This window comes from Bicyclus anynana, chromosome 20 (genome assembly GCF_947172395.1).
Source record: "Bicyclus anynana chromosome 20, ilBicAnyn1.1, whole genome shotgun sequence".
NCBI classification, from domain to species: Eukaryota; Metazoa; Arthropoda; class Insecta; order Lepidoptera; family Nymphalidae; genus Bicyclus; species Bicyclus anynana.
Genome location: NC_069102.1, coordinates 5,433,601 through 5,458,041, shown reverse-complemented (window position 1 = coordinate 5,458,041; position 24,441 = coordinate 5,433,601). Strand labels below are relative to the sequence as shown.

Genomic DNA, 24,441 nt, shown 5'->3' with positions numbered 1-24,441 from the left:
GGTTTATTAAGCTAGCTCTACACGATGGACTTGATAGATGGATGGATGGAAGACGGAGGTCCTGGGTTCGATCCCTAGATGGGCCAATTGAGGTTTTCTTAATTGGACCAGGCCTGGCTGGTGGGAGGCTTCGGTCGTGGCTAGTTACAAAGACGTACCGCCAAGCGATTTAGTGTTCCGGTAGGATGTCGTGTAGAAACTGGAAGGAGTGTGGATTTCATGCTTAGTTTAAGTTTTGTAGTAGCATTCTTGTTAGGAGTACCTAACAAGTTAGCCCGCTTTCATCTTAGATTACATCATCACTTACCATCAGGTGAGATTGTAGTATGATGAGATGTAAGCCGTAACATAATGACAAACTCACCTTTTTTTGACGACGGCGATCAGAATTATGTGCTGAGTGTTCTTCATACCACGAATCGCTCTGAAACAAAACAGAATAAATAATTAGCTAAGTTATGTAATGAAGACATCAAACAAAGATGTAATTTTTAATACAATGCGATTTTGTACGCATGGGATTAAAAATAAAATAAAAGTAATACGTTTAACATCTGCTATCTGCCAGTGAAAGTCCCGCATTGAATAGGCTCTGAAACTACTGGACCGATTTCATAAATCCTTTCACTGTTGGGAACACTGTTTCCGAGTGCTACAGGCAATATTTTAACCCTGTATTCCTATGGGACGGGAATCGCGTGGCGTTTGCTATCAAGTATTAAGTGAAAACCTTTTATTTAAAAATTACAAACAGACACTTGAATTTTCTATATTTGTACTCATATACATTTATATGTATTGACGAAATTTGGAAATTGGAATACATGATGTTATAAACAAATATTTTTCTTAATAATTTGGATTTTTTTTTAATTATTTACTTTGCATTAATAAAGGATATTACGACCGAGAGAACCTAATCATTATTAACCGAGCCGGTTTAGCACCGCCTTCAAACTGATCAGCAGCAATATGTTCTACCTGCTGATCAGTAGGTACATCATATTATCAGTAAGTACATCATATTAAGATATTAGTTTAGTCGGTATACGTTTTGTGTTTTTGAAGTCGGTTGTATTTTTGGAGTTTCAATTCAGCTCAACCAAATCCATTCAGTACTTTCCAAAGTGGTCTGGATTTGAGCTTTTAAACAAATTAATCCCGTGATAGAGTACATATTGGTTGTCGCAATTGAAAGCACTGCAAAGCCTTTTTATTAACCATCCTGTGAACTGCAGGTATATAACGGAAATAAATATGCTTTTCAATTCTGTCGCTCAAAAAGATAACTAGTACAGGAAATGTAGGAAATATGACGTTTTTGTTTGAATTTTTGTTGGTGAACTTGGGTGCGAAAAAGGTTCATACAGTCCATAATCTAAATAGTCAAAGTTATATGCCTCTGTCTTTATAGCAGAGGGGTCTCTCTCTTTATGGAGCGTAGACTCACCACGCTGTTCTAATGCGGGTGGGTGGGCTAGGGTGATATAGATAAATCCACTACCGACTACTATCAGTGATGTACACCCAGTCATTATCATCAGTGACTGGGTGTAACACCACCAATTTTAAACTCCAGACTCAAATAATTTTTACTGAAAATTTCTTACAAGAAAGAAAACTCAGCATTCTCAGTAATCTCACAGTCACAGCCCGACTCGAGTACCTCGCGATCCGACACCAAATAGGCTAACCACTGCCCTAACGAAGTAGAAAGTATTGTTTATTAAACGATATTCAAGATATTGTGTTTCACAGCAAAGTCAGTATTAGTTACTTTGCAACGAAGAAACACCTTGTTGAAAATCGATATTATCTTGTAATCGCGTAAGGGATATCGTAAGGTAGCTTGTCCCTTAAGAGCTCAAGCTAGCCCCAAGGTAAGATCAATCCATCTTCTACGTTGTTTCGCAAATATACTCCTATGTGATGAAATATTTAAGGACACAAGGAATTTATAATTGCAAAAAAATCAGAACGCCAATCTTCTTAATTTCTTAAAATATGCACACAACTGAAAAGTTGGAGGTGCATGCTCTGGGCCGGATTCGAACCCACACCCTCCGGAATCGGCGGCAGAGGTCATATCCACTGGGCTATCACAGCTCTATATCTTTAAGAAATTAAATATGATATTTAATTGTGATATTTAATTTACGGTGAAGGAAAAACATCGTGAGGAAACCTGCATACCAGAGAATTTTTTTTAATTCTCTGCGTGTGTGAAGTCCGCCAATCCGCATTGGGCCAGCGTGGTGGACTAAGGCCTAACCCCTCTCATTCTGAGAGGAGACTCGAGCTCAGGAGTGAGCCGAATATGGGTAGATAATGATGAATCTTCTTATGATGAACACGCTTCCTATTTTAGAGATCCAACTATTAATAGTAGTAAATCCGAATTAGAAATGACTTTTCTAATTGGGATTTCCTTCTCTCTTCGTAAGGTCTTCTCATCTTTCATTGATGATGGTGATGAAAAGGGTTTTAAACAAAATTTAGTAAGTTCAAAACTTAACGTAGTACCTACCAGCTGTTTTTGTAGTTGCCTATTACCTAGTACAGCGATAGGGTGACCCTCAAATTCTGTTTAAACGTAAATAACTTTAGGTAACGATAACTTTGTTATTTTTGAGTTAAAAAAAAAAGATAAAATAAGTGTTCAATAATTTTGTTTATGTACAAAATATAAAAATATCGGTATTAAAGAAAATTTCTTGTACTAAAAAAGTATGTGTTTATAAAGATTTTACGTAAACAAATATGTTAAGAAAAATATTACGTATGTAAATATAATGATGTAAGGGATATTAAACCCGTCAACATTGTCAGAGAAAATTGGAGAGAAAATGTGCTCGCAAGGGCATTGCCTGAAGGCTTGAAAACATACTTTGCGGTTCATTCCAACAAAAGGCTGGAACCAACGGGAAAGATTAATAAACATATCATTACGAGTATAGTTCACATGACATTGTATTATGAGTAATTTTAAAAAAAATTGGAAAAAAAACAACGACAACACAACAACAAACAAAACAACAACATCACAAAACCTGGATTATTAATAAGAAACTGACACACTCGCCTACGGTTTTATACACCTTTCCATCCCGTTCCCGTGGGAGTACGGGGATGAAATATAGCTTTTGGCACTTGCTGATAATGTAGCTTTATATTTAAACAATTATTAAAATCGGCTAATGCCAAGAGCAACTCTGACAGACATACATATTGTCTTTTGTGCAGGATTTTGAAAGAAAATCTTTGCACCTAATACATTATGTCAACGTTTCGTTACACCTTATTGTGTGACTTATAGGGCTTTTTTTAACCGACTGCAAGAACAAGAATACACCGACAAAGGCCTTCTCTAACATTTTCCACGTATTTCTGTCTTTTACTAATCGTATCAATAGGGATGATGACAGTTTTTTAAATTGTATATAAATTAAGAGTACGCTATTAGTAAAGCAATTTTGTAAAAGGAACAGGTATTTGCGATCATTACTTTCGGAGCTACAGGGATTTAAAGGGTCAGATTTGCGGCGCTGCCGCGAATCCCTGAAAAATGCCCCATACAAAATGGCACGAACTAATGACGTCGTAGGCGATGTAATGATCGTTAGATTTGTATGTGCGTATAAACAAAATTACTAATATCTTTGTTATTTGTGCGTTTATGTTTATATTTCATTTATTAAAAAATGTCACATTTAATGTAAGGAAGCTGAAACTGTATGAATTTTCATCTAATTACGATAAAAGATTTTTAATAGATTTTAAAATTTATAATCTCATTTATTTTGCAAATATCCAGACAATCTTTGCTTTTTATATATAAATTAGTTAACAATGACCTTATTTACCCGAATGTATCATAAAAATCAATATATTCAAACCTAGTCATCATCCCCATTCTGGTCCTATTATCTTAAAATCATCCTCCCATCTCTTCACCTGTCTTCCTCTATTTCGTTTACTATCTCTATGATACCTATTCAGTTATTATTTTTGTCTCTGTCTTTTCTCTCAAAGTATGTCCCGTCCATCGCCATTTTTATTTTCTACATACATTTTGAACATTTTTGAACTTGGTTTTTCATTTCTAGTAACTTTTAAGTCCGTGTAACATCCATCATCCACCATCCAATCCATGTTACACTGAAAACAGTAATTTCTCCCGACAGGAGAAAACAACTTCGCTGATGTGTATCAGAATGTCAACAGGCGGATATAAAAGCCGTATAACAAAACTCGACGGGCGAATGTGGCGGAAAATCCGACCATCACCAATTTGGTCGAGTTAATTTATGTGATGGCTTCTGTAAATCGTGGAGTATTTTGTGCTGATTTATTTCAATTTTACTTATTTCTAGCCGATTTAAAAAAAGGAGAATGTTCTGAATGTTCTGAATTTTAACGGCCTCCGTGGCGCAGTGGTATGCGCGGTGGATTTACATGACGGAGGTCCTAGGTTCGATTCCCGGCTGGGCCTATTGAGGTTTTTATAAACTTGACAAGACATTTTGAAATCATATCATCATCAAATCATATCAACACTTCAATGTATTCTTTTATGTATTAGTGTACTAGCCGACGCCCGCTACTTCGTCCGTGTGGAATTGTTGTTTACAAATCCCTCGGGAACCATGGATTTTTTCGGGTTAAAAAATAGTAGTAGTAGTAGTAAAAAATGTGTTAATCCAGGCTATAATATATCTCAATACCAATTTCAGCTCATTCGGTTTAATAGTAGAGGCGTGAAAGAGTAACAAACATTCATATCATTAAAATCATCAGTTTTCTCAAGTCTCGGGAAACCATGAATTTTTCGGGATAAAAAGTAGCCTATGTGGTAATCCAGAGTAAATCCATTCCAAATTTTAGCTAAATCGCTTCAGTAGTAGCGGCATTATAGAGTAACAAATATCCAAACATCCATACAAACTTTCGCGTTTATAATATTAGTAGGATTTAGACATGACATACAAAACCAAAATACTTTAACTCAATGCGATCCCCGATCCATTGTACTTGGTATATTCTATACTCTATATAACTTAGGTGTACAGTCACAGAATACAGAATAGTACAAGGTTTCAACCAAAATCCCAGTGTCTATAGTATTTCTATGCGGCATCGTTCAGAAATGCTAAACCGCTTGGCGGAACATAACTGCCGCGAGGGTGGTCACTAACAACATTAATTAACATGGTTGCCGGTATAATTACAGGCGCATGAAACCTAAAACCCACGTCTTAGGATGATGGACATAAGGCAGAACTTTGTAGGGCGTGTTGGTTTCATACCCTGCAAAGTATAGATATACGCCACATATTACTTACTCGTAAAAGTACTTACTACGCCACATATTACATAGCATTCTTTATGAATAACAAAAGTTTTTCATTAGCTTAAGCTTCTGTAACAGCATTATCAATTATCAGATTTCCGCCGATTCACCACTTTTGTTGCCACGTGGTGTATAAATTCATCAAAACTTCTGCGCATTCAATTTGTTACTTCCTACGCTGTTTGACGTTCAGTAGGTCGCATACGTTTACGCTTTTTTAATGCTATATAGGCTAGTGCTTGACTACAATTAAGCATGATGGTAAGCATTAATGCGGTCTAAGTTGGAGCGCGCTTACCTTGACTATTCACTCTTGCTTTTAAGGTGTTCAAATTATAAGTGTCAGGAAACACAAACGCCCGAACGGCATTCCAAATTTTTGCTTTACGAATTAGAAATGTGGATTCATTTCGTACCAAAAAAATCATTTACGATCCTGACGATGACATAACGACCGACAATCCAGGCAACACAATCACAAGCTACACAGCGTCTTCGCCGACGAAGACGAGGTTCCCGATATCTGACGTCACCCGGACGTGGGCTTTTTAACTCACGATCTCAGGCCAAAACAAAATTTCAGAACGGCCCTCTTAGCCGAGTTCCGAGTCTCAGGGGAGATGCCTTTAGAGAGTTGCTCCACCAATCTCTTCTACTTCTGCCTTCGAGCCCCATCAGGCGATGCTTCTGAGCATACCCAAACCCTCCGTTGAAGCCGCTGATGTCCCATTAAAGAACATACGGCACTTAAGCGATCAGAAAAAAGACGCTGTACATTCGATGGAATGAGAGGTTTATAGCTTGGCAAATTCGTTTGAAACACTCCCGAAAGTCCGCGCGGGCTGGGAGAGGGGTTGCGATGCCCCGCGCGCGGCTTCACACCCGCGAAGTCGTTTCCCCCCGTCGCCCGCATATCATGGGAGTGACAATAACGTACTTGCCAAGCTATAGATTTCCTTCTGTTTAAGCTCATAATACAATTTAACAGAATTGCGTTGTAATATTAATTCAAATGGAGCTGAGTATGAACCACCTTCATTAGACACGTGCAAAGTGGCCTAGTTTTTATTATTACAAGCTTTTATTTAAATTGCAACGTTCGTGTGTAAGTTAAAAAGCGACGACTTAATGAAATATAGAGTCTTTATATTATTCTACTAGCGGACGTCCGCGACATCGCGCGAAAATCAGTTTTTCTAAAATCCCGCGGGAACCATGTTTTTTTTCTGGATAAAAATGGCGTAGGTGTATGTTGCTCAATAACCTTTGCTATCTATACCGTTTTAAATGGGACTTCCATTGGATAATGGAAGTCCCATTTAAATCGGTCCAGCCGTTCCAAAGATCAGGCCGGACAAACCAAACAGACAGACGTACAAACATTTCTAAAACTTTGTGGTTTAGTCATTAACTGTAAGCATTTGAGAAAACAGCATTTTAAAATCACAGACAGGCAGTCACTTTTGTTTATACATTGTATTGAATACTTAGTAGTAGGTAGGTGAGGGAGTAATAAAATCAGTCAGTGAGTGACAAAATTAAAACAAGTTGACTAGTTATAATTCTTAAAATACTGGATCAAATTGAATTAAACTTGATTAATCAGCCTGCTTGGTTACTGAAAAATTGAGGCTTTTAATTTTATCCAGAACGAAGCTATAGGGGGTCGAAAATGACCCCCTATAGCTTTAGCCAAATGGCACGTCGATTCTCTTTCTACGATCGCAAACGCTTCGAAAACTAGAAAAATGTATTGGAATGACATTTGCTATCGACAGGTCTCACGTGATTAAGATCTGTCATTCCAATACATTTTTCTAGTTTTCGAAACGTTTGCGATCGTAGAAAGAGAATCGACGTGCCACTTGGCTAAAAGGGCTGAACAGTGAAATGCCAAGCCCCTAGATTATTTATTATACTGTAAGAAATAGTAGTCTGAGACAGATATGACGTCAGGTGGCGCGACTTGTTTCCTTTAGGAGTGGGGCGTTGGAGAGGGGTACTGATCGGTTGGCGGAAACGATTTACGATATAAAGCGCTCGTCGTACGATCGGCTTCAGTGTGCTTTACATCTCTTGTTGTGTAATTCTTTATAGGTTACTTGGGATAGGCGGGGACTTGTGTGGAATAGGGGCGTGTTTGTTAACAGTCAAAGGTACCTTTAACCCTACACACAACGTTCACAAGTGCGTGACTTCACTCTAGGTCATTCTCTACCATTTTAATGTCTTATTTTGGTTACAGTTTGTTCTGACAAATGTAGTGAATCATAGCCTTTGTTCAACATTAGTTGTCTTATTTATGTAAACCACTTCTGAGTCTGCTGAAAATACTCATATGTGCCTACAGGTGAAAATAATTTCCACTACGCCGTAATTGAATAAAAACTGGTCATCAAATAAATGAAAATGTCTCTCTCCATAAACAGCGTGTGTTATTTTAGCCGTGTACTACGCATGCAATCCCGCTTCGGGTTTCGAAAACATGTCGAATCGAGTTAAAACCAACACGCGCGCTAATGGAGAATGGCTTAGAGCCCTCGACAATTCACGTAATGGGAATCAGTACAGATTGTGTACAACAAATCTGTCACATTGCCTTAGTTCAACTTCAAAAATTCTAAAAATAAAGACACCATCACAGAAATATATTTTTTTCATTCATCGCTACACGCCCCCCGATCCGCGCGGACCATCGGGAGTGTTACGAACGTAGTTGCTAATCTATAACACTAACTTCTCAACTCCAGGCTGTTACTGATACCTACCTAATCTCATGGAAGAAAGAAAATTTTGACGCCCTCCGTGGCGCAGTGGTATGCTCAGTGGATTTACAAAACGGAGGTCCTGGGTTCGATCCCCGGCTGGGCAGTTTGAGATTTTCTTAATTTGTCTGGCTGGAGGCTTCGGCCGTGGCTAGTTACCACCCTACCGACAAAGACGTACCGCCAAACGATTTAGCGTTCCGTAACGATGTCGAGTAGAAACCGAAAGGAGTATGGATTTTCATCCTCCTCCTAACAAGTTAGCCCGCTTCCATCTTAGACTACATCATAACTTACCAACTGGTGAGATTGTAGTCAAGGGCTAACTTGTAAAGAATAATAAAAAAAGCTATCTATCGAAAAGCCAAAATCTATAGGTTGTAATCTAAACTCCGAATGAGATTTTGTATTACATACCTACATGTATGTAGATTGTACATTGGTGTCAACACTGATCTCGCTTCAATCGTTTTTTATATCAAAAGGTTGTTACTTGAATGGACCATATATGCACTGCGTTATTTATTAGTATACCGCTCCATAAATGTATGTGTATCGAAGGAAGGCAGCTAATTAGTAAGCCGATCAGGTTCAGTTAAACCTAATAGGGATTTACTATTAGATTTTGAGGTAAATCGAATAGCCATATATGACGTTATGGCAAAGGATTATCGCTTTGTCGGCTTGATTGAAGTTATTATAACTGATTTACTCGTGACATATACAGGCCATCTATGATCTTATATCCATGACACTAGCCGACTAGCTTAATTAGCCTGTCAATTAGTAGCCTGGCATTTTAACAAGCAGCCTAAATTATATACAGCCTCAAACGTCAAGATACCTCAGCTGTTTGATTAAGTTGAGGTTATTTTTTGTTTACATCCAGAACATTTCAGGTCCACAAATTCTCTATTTTAGCTTAAGTTTAAGATTTTCTTTAATTTGTCGCTATAATGAGTGTGGGTCGTAGTATCTAACAGTGTGTTATCTTTCTGTCCATCAACGAAAACATAGAGAGATGAATATATCTTAGCATTTTATTATATCTTAGTATATGGATTCACTAAATCAGAGAACTCCCAAATCCTATAAAACATGTTATTAAACATGTAGAAAAGTTTTAGTCAATAGAAATAGTATTTACTAGAACCATAAACATCCAGCACCCGCACGGTAAACCAATGAAATGCTAAGACATTCGTCTTCATGAAGAAAACTATATCCAAATTGGATCAGGACGTTATAAGTGAACAGTCGAACTCAAAACCTATTGCAGAATTTGCTTGAAAGTTTCAGAAATGTTGGAGTTTTGCTAAGGAGTGCCTACGATGTCTCTCGTCTTTAAACTTGGCCTGGAAAATACCGTTCTCAACTTAAATGTCTAAATAATATGGTTTTTTATCTTTCTGTTACCTTCTGAGTGGCGACTCCTAAATATATTAATGTTTGAGTTCGGCTTTTTCAAGACGCCAGGGGCAAAAGGTAATTAGGGATCTACCCTCCGGTGAATTGTATAAACGAATAATGTTTTTGATATTCTAGGAAATCCTTGGCTTTATTCTTTTTCCCATTTTATCGCATTAATTAATTTCATTTTCAATGTAACGTACCTCTGTTTTTATGGTGCCATAGCCACGGTTTTGTATACTTAGAGAGATCCGAAAGTGAGTTTGTTAGTTTTTTTTTTAAATATTTGCCATTTTAGATAAGAGTGGGTACGACAATAGACCAACGGGGTAGGGATCGAACCTCGGTGATATGTCCAACCGCTCTTACCGTTGAGCTATTGAGGCTTCGAAAGTTAGTTCGTTACGCTTCCACGGATAAACTACAAAACTGACAATCAAGTCTTTCACAAAAGAAAAGCTACATTATAAGTAGATACTTAATAGATTATGTATAGTTTTACACTATAGAGCAGTGTGTTGGAACCTTGGCCCAGAAAATCAAAAAAAAGACAACTAAACGAACAAAAGCGTAAAAATTAAATTAACACTTTTTTTAAATGGTCTTAAATTCTACTAGATTGAATTATTTTCTCATATTTTTTTGAGACGTGATTAGATAAAAATTTTAGATTTTATATACGTTTTTGACTTTACTGATAGCATTTTTGGCATCAGTATCGATCACTAATCACCCCCTGATAGTTATTTTGCAAATATATTTCATGTACAGGATTGACCTCTGTATAGATTTATTATAAGTATAGATATCGATATATTTCAGAACCTTATTCCATGTACTATGCGATATTAATATTGTTTATATTAAATTTGATACGAGTCAACTACCCTATTCAAATCAGCTGTCAATATGTAAATCGTGTCCTCGTGGAGAGGCGCCAAGAATGATTCCTGTGCAAAATTGCTAAAATGATTGTTTGCGCAAAAATGGAGCTCGCCGTCACTCGGAGAGCCAATTAAGTCCTCCCTTAATTGTCTTTTGAGTGCTCCAAGGCGTGATGTAGCCATATACAGAGAGGACAGGATAAGGGTTCTCGGACCCTTTTTAATATAAAAGAGGAAAAACTAGATATGCTGCTAATAAAGATACCAATTTCTTATTATGAATTAAATTTTTATAAAAGAACATACATTTAGCCGAACGTAGAAGAAGCTCCTCCTTTTTGGAAGTCGATTAAAAACTAAGTCCTCCGCCGCAACTGTTTATCTGTTTAATCGCGATAAACTCAAAAACTACCGATCGGATTTCATGCAGTTTTCACTAATAGTAAGAGTGACTTAGTTTTGGTATATAATATTTAGATTTTGTGTAAATTGATAGACATTGTTGGAAATGACGGAAAAATTCAAGCCGCTTGGCAGCTTTTTTCGAAAACTCTACCCTTGATTGATATAATAGAAACATGCGTGGTAGCATATTCTTCGTTTTACATCTACGAATACGTCCTCGATAGATTATACACGCAACTATCTTCTAAGGATGATTTACCCAATAAAAAAAATTGTCACCACCTGCATCCAGCGAATCCCTGCGACTAGTTTGATGTCGTCAGTCCACCTGGTGGGGGGTCGGCCAACACTGCGCTTACTAGTGCGGGGTCGCCATTCCAGCACTTTAGTGTTCAATGTAGGGGAAAAGGTGAAGTGATGTTAAAAAAAACACCATACAAACACAGTACAAAATGATATTTGTACTGTGTTTGTATGGATGTGTTTGTTAGCCACGTGTCAAGTTAATGCGCACAGGTTATACAAAGAAAGCTATCGATTTTCTCGCGAACAGTCGCGGACGTCTGCGATTATAGTAATAGGGTAGTTGACTCATATCACATATAACATAAACAATATTAATTTCGCATAGTACATGAAATAAGGGTCTGAAATATATCATTGTTAATTAATAAAAGTTAAGGATTTCTTATAAAACTTAATTTAGAAATCATGTATTTTTTTTTAATTCCCAAACGTCAATAACGCTGTTGTCCATTTTGTGACGTCACAATGTTATTTGATGTACTAAACGTTGTTCGCGCGCAGACGAGCGAGGGGAGCGGACATGAGGAGCTGCGGGAGGGGGTCATCGGCGCCGGCACCGGGAGGCTACCGGCGCATTCATCATCAAATAGCCTATCGTACTACGTGTTACTCCGTTTTATGTCCAAATTTAACGCCAATTTCAATCCTTTGTAATGTAATATATTCATGAAAATAAAGACATGAAAAAAGTAATAAAAGTTTAAATGTTTACCTAAACATCTGGCGACCGTGGCTAAATAACTAAACATCTGGCCGAAGAAAAGTGAAACCATACCTAACCTAATGAAGTTGATTGAACAATGAAGACAATGAAGTGAATAAAAGTCAAGTCGAGGAGCTTCTGGAGCCTGCTGGTTGATGACGAGATCAGGAGGTCTAATCCGAGGGAAGTCTAATCCATTCCTATTATACCTATATTGTGTATTACCTATACCTTACCTTTTATTTGCGAACAACTGATTGTATAATAGTGATTTTAGTCTTTTGTTAATTTTGCCTATCGGTGAATTCTCTTTTTTTTTTGTGTTTCGGAGTAGCTACTACCTACCTACTTATTATAGCTAGTACCTATTAGCCATACTGCAAGTGGAAAATTAATGTATAATTTGTATAGTTAAATTGTTAAATATTATTTCATATAAAAGAAACGGACGTTTTACTTTACCTACTACTTATGTGGGTATGTTACATTCAAGATTAATAATAAGAACTTTGATTTGCATTTAGATTCTACGTATTTTAGGCACGTAAAATCGACTTATTGCCTTATTTTAAGGTCTTGATAATTTTCAATATTTGTTGATATTAATATTTGATACTAATATTTGATTATTAATATTGATTTGAGCTATCGTATAATAACTTACCTACATATAATTGCTAGGTATTGCATTTGCTATTCAGCTAATCTAATTAAATAAATAAATATATTTACAGTAAAAGTAACTTAAATAGTAGTTAAAATACTTACGTGATAAATCAGAAACCTGATACTTAGCTAAATAAATCTACTTACCTAACCTACCTACTAGATGTTTTCTGTGCTACTAGTAATAATATAATGTAGTAGTAATATAATGCAAATATATTTAATTTTCGTATACGCGTAGGAGGATACCTATTGTTCTATTACACCTATTAAGAGATTTTTGCCAACGTTTCCAGCGAACGTGAGTTCGGCACGTCGCTCGTGCCACGCGTACCTACCTACCTGTTCTGTGAGCGCGCGGCGCGACGCAACCGCTGCTGACAACTGGACCTAAGGCGCCTAAGTCTCGGGTTTGAGTTCATTTTAGTTGATTACTTTATTAGTCTGGTTATTAATTTATATTATAAATATGAGTGAATCTAAGGCAGACGCTGAAGAATTATCGAAATTAATAAAACGTCGCGGCATCTTAAAAGGCCGTTTAACTAAATTCTCTGATTATTTAGGAAGTTTTGATGACCTTGCTTCTCCTAGTTCTCCAGGGGGTACTGCCATTAAGTATAAAGAATTAGAGTTGAAATTAAAGAAGGTACAAGTAATGTTAGATGATTTTGATGAGGTACAGAACCAGATTGACCTACTTCATCCCGATTCTGACGCACAAATCCGGGAAAGAGATATTACTGAAAATCAGTTCCTTACTTGTATTGCAACGGCCCATCATTTCTTAGAAAGTTGCCCCAATAATAACGAACAAAAGGAGCAACAACATGGTCAGATACATTCAGATGCATTTAGTAACTGTATCTCTAATTCTCATAACGCGATTAAGCTACCTACTATAAAATTACCGACATTTGATGGTAATTATTTGCAATGGCTTGAATATAGGGATATTTTCGAGTCCATGATAAATGATAATGAGAATATTCCTGCCATAAATAAATTTCACTATCTACGTTCCTCGTTAGAGGGAAGTGCGGCCGTGGTAATAAAATCTATAGAATTTAGTGCACAAAACTATAAAATTGCATGGGATCTTTTATGTCAGCGATTTAATAATAAAAATATTTTAATTAATAACCATTTAAAAGCATTATTTAATTTAGAGTCTATGGTCAAAGAGTCTTATAAGGCCTTACGATATATCGTCGATCATGTAAGCAAGCATTTACGGGCTTTAGATAATTTAGGCCAACCAACGGATAAGTGGGATGCTCTTATTATTTTTATGGTGTCAGCTAAATTGGACGTTCATACGAGTAGAAAGTGGGAGGAACACAAATCGAATTTTAAGGATTTACCTACATTGGATGAGTTTCATACCTTTCTACGTAGTCGGGCAGATGTGTTAGAAACCTCGTTTACTAATCGTACCGATAAGGTTGATTTTAATTTTAAATCTAAACAAATTAAACCTACTATTAATAATCAAAAAAGTTTTGTTGTATCTGTCGATAAGAAACAAAATATGCATCAGTCTTGTCTTATTTGTAATGATGCCCATCAGCTGCATAATTGCCCTAAATTTCAGTCCATGAGTATTGAGGATAGGCACACTGAAGCATCCAAACTTGAACTGTGTAAAAATTGTTTACGAAAAGGCCATTATTCTTCTAAGTGTCAATTAAAGGGTTTATGTAGGGTTTGCAGAAAGCGACATAATACTCTTTTACACAAGGAAGTGAATATGGGTGACGGTCAATCAACACCAACAAATGCGATGTCTTTATCGTTAGCGGCGGTGTCTAGGAGTGAAGTATTGTTGTGTACTGCATTAGTGGAAGTAGTTACTAATAATACTACTCACATCGCTCGAGCTTTATTAGATACGGGGAGTCAATCGTCGATGGTGTCGCAGGCATTTAGAGCTAAACTGGGGTTGTCTAGTTGTCCGTCTCAGCCGATTAATATATGCGGAATAAATAATGTAACATGTAATGTGTCTGAAACATGTAGTCTTATCATTAAATCACGTATTAATTCATTTAATTTAAAAGTCAAATTTTTAATACTCCCTAAAATATCGGGTATTTTACCTAATTCTAAAGTCTGTATACAGGCCCTAAATATACCTAATCACATAAAGCTTGCCGATCCTACATTTAATTGCCCATCTGAGATAGATATTCTTCTAGGCGCAGATGTATATTATGAGTTAATTGGCACCAATATTATTAAATTAGGATCAGGTAAACCAACTTTACAGGATTCTAAGTTAGGTTGGCTAGTAGCTGGACCTATAGTTATTCCAAACAATTGTGCAAGGGTTCAGTGTAATTTCACGCAAGAAATTCGAGATTCACTTGAAAAGATGTGGGAAATTGATGATTTGCCACGAGCCAATAATTATACCATAGAGGAACAACAATGTGAGTCATATTTTAAAGAAAATGTATCTCGTTTACATAATGGACGCTTTTCGGTATCAATGCCATTAAAAACAACTCCAGAAGGTTCATTAAGTGATAATTTCTATGCAGCTAAAAAGTGTCTTCAAAATTTAGAAAAAAGATTTGATAAGTCCCCTAATTTAAAACAAAATTATAAAGATTTTTTAAAGGAATATGCGGAGATGGGGCATCTATCTAAGGTCGAGCGCCCAAGATTTGGATACTATTTGCCTCATCATGCTGTTTTAAAAGAAAAAAGTGAGACAACAAAGCTTCGGGTAGTTTTCAACGCATCCTTTAAAACGTCATCTGGACATTCTTTAAATGACCTTCAAATGGTCGGTCCAGTAGTACAAAGTGACTTGGTATCAATCTTACTTCGATTTCGTCAACACAAGTTAGTGTTCATTGCCGACATAGAGAAGATGTATCGCCAAATTGAGATTGCTCAACCGCAGCGTCACCTACAGTTAATATTGTGGCGTGAGGACAAACATCAACCTATTGAAGTTTTGCAACTTAATACGGTCACTTATGGGATGGCGTCTGCGCCTTTCTTAAGTACACGATGCTTGCTAGAATTGGCAAATGAATGTTCAGACGATGTAGTGGCGGATGTCATACGGAACGATTTTTATATGGATGACGTTACTACAGGCTGCGATAATGTCAAAGATTTGCAACACATATTACATGGGGTTGTACGCGTGTTAGATTCAGCATGTTTTCCCCTACGGAAATTTCGAACCAATTGCCCTGAGCTGTTCGATAATGATAAAGATATTTTAAAACCTATTGATGTATCAAAGGATTCTAGTGTTTTAGGTCTTAATTATTCCCCTAAGAGTGATACATTGCAATTTTCAGCAGATTTAGCACCAGGTTCTGAGATCACTAAAAGATCGGTTATTTCTACTACATGTAAAATTTTTGACCCGCTAGGATTATTAACTCCTTGTACAATTGTAGCAAAAATTTTACTACAGCAATTATGGACCGCTAAATTAGATTGGGACGATCCGGTTCCAGTTAGCTTTACTAAGGAGTGGTCGAAGTTACTGAAAGAATTTCCAATATTATTTAAAATTCAAGTATCAAGACTTGTTCTTTGCGAAGCCCCAAATTATATTGAATTGCATTGCTTTGTGGACGCTTCACAACACGCGTACGCAGCTTGTGTCTATTTGCGTTCTGTAGGTAATGACGGTCGGATTCTGGTTAGGTTATTATGCGCTAAAACGCGGGTTACGCCTTTAAAGCCGGTAACTATTCCTAGGTTAGAATTAATGGGATTTTTATTGGGGGCTCGTTTGACTACTAAGGTTCTGCAGTCGTTGCGTTGTAAAATAAACCGGAACTTTATTTGGACTGATTCCACGGTAGTTTTGGGATGGCTGAAGATGCAGCCCAGGGACCTGAAGGCCTTTGTATGTAATCGAGTCAATGAAATAAATGAACTGGCTACTGGTTTTACTTTTAAGCATGTGCCTACTGATCAAAATCCTGCGGATATGGCGTCTCGAGGTGTTAATCCGACCCAGTTAAAATCTTCTTCTCTTTGGTGGGAAGGGCCTTCGTTCCTCCATTCAGAATCCAGTCAATGGCCTAAACAAATACATACACAAATAAATGCTACCTTACCTGAAATAAAAATAGTTAAAAATGTAATGCATACAGCTAATTCTAAAAATAGTTTTATTGAATTCGGTAGATTTTCAAATTTTAGTAGGCTTAAAAGATCCTATGCTTATCTTCTACGTTTTATTAAAAACTGTAAAGCTAAAAATAATAAGTTAAGTGGACCTTTAAGGGCAGAAGAATTAGAGGAATCCTTAACATTAATAATTAAATTCAGTCAAGATGAATCATTTTTTGTTGAAATTCAAGCAATTGCAAATAAGCAAACCCTACATCGTAAATCTAAATTATTAGCGCTCTCTCCGTTTTTAGATTCAAAAGGCGTATTGAGAGTTGGAGGTAGAATCCACAATTCGGAGTTTAGTTATAATAAAAGGCATCCCATGATTTTAGATTCTAAACATAAACTCACTAAATTAATAATGTTATATGAGCATAACCGCTTATTTCATGCTGGACCCCAATTACTTCTGGCATCTGTTCGGGAACAATATTGGCCAATAGGAGGCCGAAACTTAGCTCGTAGCACCGTTAAAAATTGTATAATGTGCACACGTCTGCGAGGTAATACTTTACAACCGTTGATGGGTAATTTGCCTGCCGAACGAAATACCCCTACCTTTGTCTTCCATTCGTGCGGTATTGACATGGCCGGACCCTTTATGATCTCTAGTAGGAAAGGAAAAGGGAGCCGTATCTCAAAATGTTACCTCTGTTTATTCGTCTGTTTGACAACAAAGGCGGTACATCTTGAACTAGTTAGTGACCTGAGTACTAATGCATTTATTTTAGCCTTACGTAGGTTCGCTTCTCGCAGAGGCAGGCCATCAGTCATATATTGCGATCGGGGGTCGAATTTTAAGGGTGCAAATAATGAATTAAAAAGGCTGTTAAGGTCCAGTCATCAGTCGGTTTCCGATTATGCCAGCAATGAGGGCATAGAATTTAAATTTAGTCCTGCGTACTCACCTCATTTCGGAGGTATTTGGGAGGCGGGGATTAAATCTGCGAAAACACACTTAAAACGCATTGCAGGTAATGCTTCACTTACGTTTGAAGAGTTGTCTACGTTGTTTTCGCAAATAGAAGCTATCCTAAACTCACGCCCTCTCACTCCTTTAACTTCAGATCCCACTGATCCTTCTCCTTTAACTCCAGGGCACTTCTTGATCGGACGGCCTCTTATGTCAGTACCATCGCAACCTATCGATTTGAAGCGTCCCAACAGATACGAGCACATCGAGCAGCTGCGGCAACATTTCTGGCAAAGATGGCGGCGGGAATACGTAGCTGAGCTCCAGCAGAGAACTAAGTGGCGAGCGTCGCAGCCTAATCTCAGTGTCGGGGATCTGGTCATTCTTAAAGAAGACAACCTTCCTCCCCTTCACTGGAGATTAGCGCGCGTCACTCGACTGTTCCCGGGTTCTGATGGGGTCAGCCGCGTAGCCGAAGTCACAGCAAGCACACAGACATGGAGGCGTGCAGTCAACAAACTGTGCCCGCTACCAGTTAACCCAGGCCCACCGGACCAACAATAATTTGAAAGGTATCCTTTCAAGGCCGGGAGGATGTTCGCGCGCAGACGAGCGAGGGGAGCGGACATGAGGAGCTGCGGGAGGGGGTCATCGGCGCCGGCACCGGGAGGCTACCGGCGCATTCATCATCAAATAGCCTATCGTACTACGTGTTACTCCGTTTTATGTCCAAATTTAACGCCAATTTCAATCCTTTGTAATGTAATATATTCATGAAAATAAAGACATGAAAAAAGTAATAAAAGTTTAAATGTTTACCTAAACAAACGTCAAACTATTGTTATTTAATATTTTTGTTGAAAATGTTGTAATATTTAATAGAACGATAGTGAATTACTATTTAGGACCATTTAAAAAAAAGTGTCAACTAGCCTATCATTGGCGGACAAAGCAGACATTATACATTCTAGGACCAAGCGTGAATGCGAATTGGACCATTGAATGAAAGCATTGGAGTCCTGAAAAAAAAAACAATTTTTACCCCGAAACCCGCGAGTCTCGTTTCAGGCCGTAGCTTGTCAATATAAATTGTTACCAAATCAATATAATATGTAAATACATTTAGCTTTTCCCTTCTAACATATTTCAGTATCGGAAAGTCTCCTCTCGGGACGGAATTCAATTTGGGCCTCTCTTTATAAGCGAGTGCGGACTTTACTGGGAACTCGGGCATGCGGCGTTTAATCGGGCATAACTGTCATATTTTTGTTCATATGAGAAAATATGCCGTCTGGTGTGAGACGAGACATTTTTTAACCGAATTAAAAAAAGGAGAAGGTTTTCAATTCGACGCGTATGTTATTTTGATGTGACAACGTCATATAATTCGATAAAGCCGGCTACACACTCGAAAAAAATGACGTCATGCGTCGTTCCCTCGCTCTAGGGTTGCCGACTTTTTTTACATGAAATAAAGTTAGCCCTTGAGTACAATCTCACCTGATGGTAAGTGATGATGCAATCTAAGATGGAATCGGGCTAACTTGTTAGGAGGATAAAATCCACACCCCTTTCGGTTTCTACACGACGTCGCACCGGAACGCTAAATCGCTTGGCGGTACGTCTTTGTCGGTAGGGTGGTAGTTAGCCGCGGCCAAAGCCTCCCACCAGCCAGACCTGGACCAATTAAGAAAACCTCAATGGTCCAGCCGGGGATCGAACCCAGGACCTCCGTCTTGTAAGTCCACTGCGCATACCACTATTTTTATTAAATATTATTTTAGAAAAACGAACATTTTCTTTTTAAAAATGCAACCATTCCATCAGTATTTTCTTATGACGTTGTCGCGTTCAACTATCGTCAGTAAACCGACTTGTAAAGTCGGTTTACTGACGATAGTTGAGACAACCGATTTTATTCAAATGTTTGTTACCTAAAACGTCGTCATTTACTAATCATTTTTTTTTGAAAAAGTATACTTCCGTATACATGAAAGTCTTTGAAGTCGGTTCAATTTTTAAAAAAGATTATTAAAACCGACTTTTGACTATATTTTTTTATGCATTTATACAAAAACATATTGCTTATTTTTTTTTAAATGTTATGTTCCTCGGGGACATAATTTTATGCTTATAGTGCACCTTTAAATTATTTGTTTTAATAACATAAACGCACGGAACCCTATGAACGATAGACCACAATCTAATAAAACGAGGTCGTCAGTCGGCCCGATAAGTCATTAGTCGTCAAAGGGGATGTCAAACATGTCGGAAGAGTTGACATGTCCACAAATGGTCTAGTTTATTTGGGTCAGTCCTCAATCAACGTCGTGTGACCACTACCGCTTTTGTGAGACCGCGAAGGGATTGTGCAATAATTGATTAGGATCAGCTTTGATAGATATCAACAATCTCGGTCTTATCATAGTTGTGCTTATAAAAGCTCAACGAGTCGTAAAGCTAAAGTCGCAATGGGCAAGGCATATAGTCCGAAGAATTTATACACTTGGGGGTCACAAAGTGAAATGGGGAACTCGCACAGAGAGCGTGGTGTTGCTCGATAATCCACAAGTGAACCGATGACATTAATCAATTAACTAGGAGCCGTTGGAAATAATGTGGCTCCCAGTGTGTTTTTGCTATCCAGCTCCCCCTTCAAAAGGCTCCAGAGCTCATAGTTGAGGTACTTTATCAGATCATATTTGAAGATCACGTTGAAATGCAAACTGCCCGCTTTTATTCAAAATAACTATCGAATTAAAAACCTCTTCTGTTTTTATTAAGTCACCAAAAAATATTATATCACCTATGAAATTCGACTACCCATAATGTATTTATAATTAAAAATACCACAGTACTCCGTTATGCACGCCATTGATGATCAATTATTCTCACATTTCTGCAGCACCCACGACTATAACTGATAGTTTATTGGTCAGTGCGTGCATGACGGCTCGACTTATGAAACGTCTTCGCTGCCGTTTGTAGAAACGTGAAAATAATTGACCGTCAATGGCTGACTTTACTCTGTAGGGCCGGCAATCAGATTTACTTCAATTTATCAGATCTCCGATGTCAAATTACTCACAGGCTAGCGCGGCCCTCACTTACGGTACACCTCACTAGGTAAATCTGAGACTTTCCCTTTGTCAATAATTTTTATAGCTCCTTGATTGACAGTTCTTCATCCTCTGGTTTTGACATATTATTTTTATTATTTACTTTTTAATTTTACTGTTCAAAACAAAAAGTGTTATGTTTACATTATTGTACAAAGTTAGCCATCCTCATAAACTTAACGTTTTTGTGAGGATGACGAGTTCACTAATCTAATAATTTTATTACAATTACGATCTTCTAATCTATAAACATTAAGGAAAAAAAAGGTACTATGTTATAGAATACCTGATCATGTCCCCTAGCGAAGTGCATCCCCGAACCCTCCCCTCCCGTTCGAGATGCACCTTTTGCATATTTGAATGGTTTTTTTTTGGTTAAGTTAATATTGAACAATTTGCCACCATTCATAATCTTTGGTGCGCCTACTGTAATAATTGTTTTTTGGGGCACTACAAATTTTTCGTTGTTATGGAGTTTGCGGAGACCGCCAATACTTGTACTTGTTCTTGTGGCATTTGACCAAAGGGTATGTTTTTTTACGTTAACGTTTGTTTTTTTGCCGCTTCAAGGGACGGAGACCTGAAAACATAGCATCACCTCCTCGCGATTCGGAGGTACAGGGTATTGACAGACATACAGACATACAAGTGATAACAGCTCTGTTTTTTCCTTTTGAGGCACGGAACCCTAATAACTGGAATGGAAGTTATGCTGTTCCCTTACTACTACATCAAAGCTGAACCGTCTTCCAAAAATACAATCTATGACATTATTACTGTCCATATAAAAGAAACTCCTACGACCTTCTTCAAATATTGAAGGGTTATTTGCCACAATATTATCCATCGCGAAAACTTCAAGTGTTTGCCTCAGCACTTATATATACGAGACTGTCTCGTGTTCTACTTATATGAAGGACTCTTCTTCAAGGATTATTTTAAAACATAGGGCTTTGCGTTTTAATCTATACCTACTTCTATATCTATACTAATATATACAGCTGAAGAGTTTGTTTGGTTGAACGCGCTTATCTCAGGAATTACTGGTCCAATTTGAAAAATTTTTTCAGTGTTAGATAGCCCATTTATCGAGGATGACTATAAGCTATATATTATCTCCGTATTCCTACGGGAACGAGAACCACGCGGCGTCAGCTAGTGTTACATAAAACAAGCGCAACCGTTCAAGTCAAGTCGCTTTGACTCATTCCCTACCTTTATTCTATTCTACTCCCACTCTACACCTACCCTAACCTACCCTACACCTACCATACCTCTACCCTACTCCTTCCTTACACCTTATGTACTTTAAAATTATTTAAGTGCTTTTCAGTTTGACCACAAACTGTATTAAAGTCGAACTCGATTTGGAATATATATTGTGGGTTCTTCTCGGACCAAGGCGCGTTTGGAACCCTCGTAACTTCAATTTTAATTTTTCGATTATTATTACCACCATTAGATTAAATTAAATTATGACATAATCTTCACCTTTCGAAAGTGCTTGTAAACTAAGTCTCATTGAAATAAATGTTTTTTTTTAAATTTATCAACAAACAAATTAAAAGCGTAATAGGTATGTAAAATACTCTCACTTTTAATTTGTTTGTTAAAAAACGTTTTAAATGAAGTTTCTTTCGTAAACTTTAAGAGCTTTAAATCTTTAACTAATCTTCTGTAATGTTATGTAGATATGAATAATAATTATGTATTACAGATTATGTTAATAAATTGAATAAATCGCACAGTAATTGTTAACTAAACGAGGTTCCGCTATGGCCGGCGGCAGTTCATTAGTACGAGCAACTATAACTGCCGACTGAGCCCAGCTGCGAATCATTATTTCGACTTCAAAGTTTCATTAAGACATTCCAAGCGTTCCTATGAATTATTTATTAATTAATCAATCTTTACCGAACGTTTTTGTTTGAATACCTTTTTATTACCGTCAAATACGAGTACCTACCTACAACTATTTATTTGAATTTGAGAACCATGGATTTTTCCGGCACAAAAAGTAGCCTATGTGTTAATTCATGCTATAACATATCTCAATACAAACATTCATATCATAAATATCATCAGTTTTCGCAAATCTCGGGAAACCATGGTTTTTTCGGGATAAAAAGTAGCCCATGTGTTAATCCAGAGTAAAATCTATTTCCATTTTAAATTTCAGCCAAATCTCTTCAGTAGTAGCGGCGTTGAAGAGAAAAAACATCCAAACATCCAGACAAACTTCGCGTTTATAATATTAGTAGGATGTTTAAATAAAAATATTTTCATATTGTACTAGTCGACAAAATATTTTCTTTGTTTCATAATGTTTTTTTTTCATAATGGTTTTTATGAAATGTTACTCACCGTGCTAACAAGGTGGAGTCCATGAGCTGCGGCTGCCGCGCGTCTACCACGACGACGTGCGGCGGCCGCGCGTCCGCGTCGCGGCGGAAGGCTTCGAGCGCCTCCCTCGCCCCCCGCACCGCGCGCGCCTCCCCGCCCGCCCTCGCCGCCGCGTTGCAAGCTGCCGCGCACACACGCGACGCGCGCTCCGGGAACACGCATAGCAGCTACACAAAACAATGAATTAATGTCTACTACTATATTAACACATTCGCTGCGGTACGAGGTCAATTGACCTCGTACGTCTAGCGTATTCAAGAGTTAGGAGGACGATGGACCTCGTGCCTGGCCACATAAAGTTCTAGTATTAGGTCATAAAACCTCGTACTGCACCAGAGGAAAGTATAGAAAAATCAGTGCCGTAGCGAACGTGTTAAATACATATTTTAAATTGAATTTAAAGTAATACAAATATTTATTTAGGTACACATTTTATGTTTGGAATTAATGATTTAATTTAAATAAATGTAATAATTTCATTCTTAATTATAACTTTCTGATATGTAATTGTCAGTGTAATTTATGATTAAATAGTGGTGCAAAATATCCATAACATCATCATCATGAATATTTTGCACGTCTATGGTGTGAAGTCGTGCGCGCGGGGCATCGCTACCCAGCCTTTGTGGAGCATCGGGAATGTTATGACCGAATTTGCCAAGCTATAGAATGTACTGTGATCATTATTTGTAACCCATGTGTAGATACCTAAAACATGAACTATAAAAAATGAGGTTTAGTTCTATAACAGGCAACCCCTGATGACAAAGATCAGATACGAAATATAAAATTACGTTACTAAAATTAATTAATATAAACAAATAATTTTCATTAAATAATTTTCTAATGACTTATGTGATTCGATTTGATCAACCTCGAGTCTCCTCTTAGAATGAGAGAGGTTAGACCAATAGTCCACCAGGCTGGCCCAATGCGGATTGGCAGACTTCACATACGCAGAGAATTACGAAAATTCTCAGGTATGCAGGTTTCCTCACGATGTTTTTCCTTTACCGTTAGAAGCAAGTGATATTTAATTGCATGCCCCGGACCGGATTCGAACCCACACCCTCCGGAATCGGAGGCAGAGGTCGTCGCTACTTATGTGATTATTTAACAAATATTATATTACCTCTAATGGTTCGGGAGGCGCGTACAGGAGGGCAGAGGGGACGTGCGAAGGCGGCGGCGACCTGTTCTGCAAAGAGAAGACTCTGTGTAATATGCGTCAACATTTGCTGTACCACTTCATCATTAACAACCCATTTTCGGCTCACTGTTGAGCACAAGTCTCCTGTCAGAATGAGAGGGGTTAGGCCAATAGTACACCACGCTGGCCCAATGCGGATTGGCAGACCTCACACT

General features: G+C 37.7%; 1 protein-coding gene across 1 annotated transcript in view; it reads right to left on the bottom strand.

Moving 5' to 3' along the window:
- The window catches only part of LOC128198030 (high affinity cAMP-specific and IBMX-insensitive 3',5'-cyclic phosphodiesterase 8-like), a 209,715-nt gene that overhangs the window by 28,175 nt on the left and 157,099 nt on the right, over positions 1-24,441 (bottom strand). The window contains exons 6-8 of the mRNA XM_052887935.1: positions 24,209-24,274; positions 23,038-23,243; positions 365-424 (exon numbers count right to left, since the gene is read on the bottom strand). Of these exons, the coding sequence (XP_052743895.1) occupies positions 365-424; positions 23,038-23,243; positions 24,209-24,274 (332 nt within the window). The remainder of the gene's footprint in view (positions 1-364; positions 425-23,037; positions 23,244-24,208; positions 24,275-24,441) is intronic.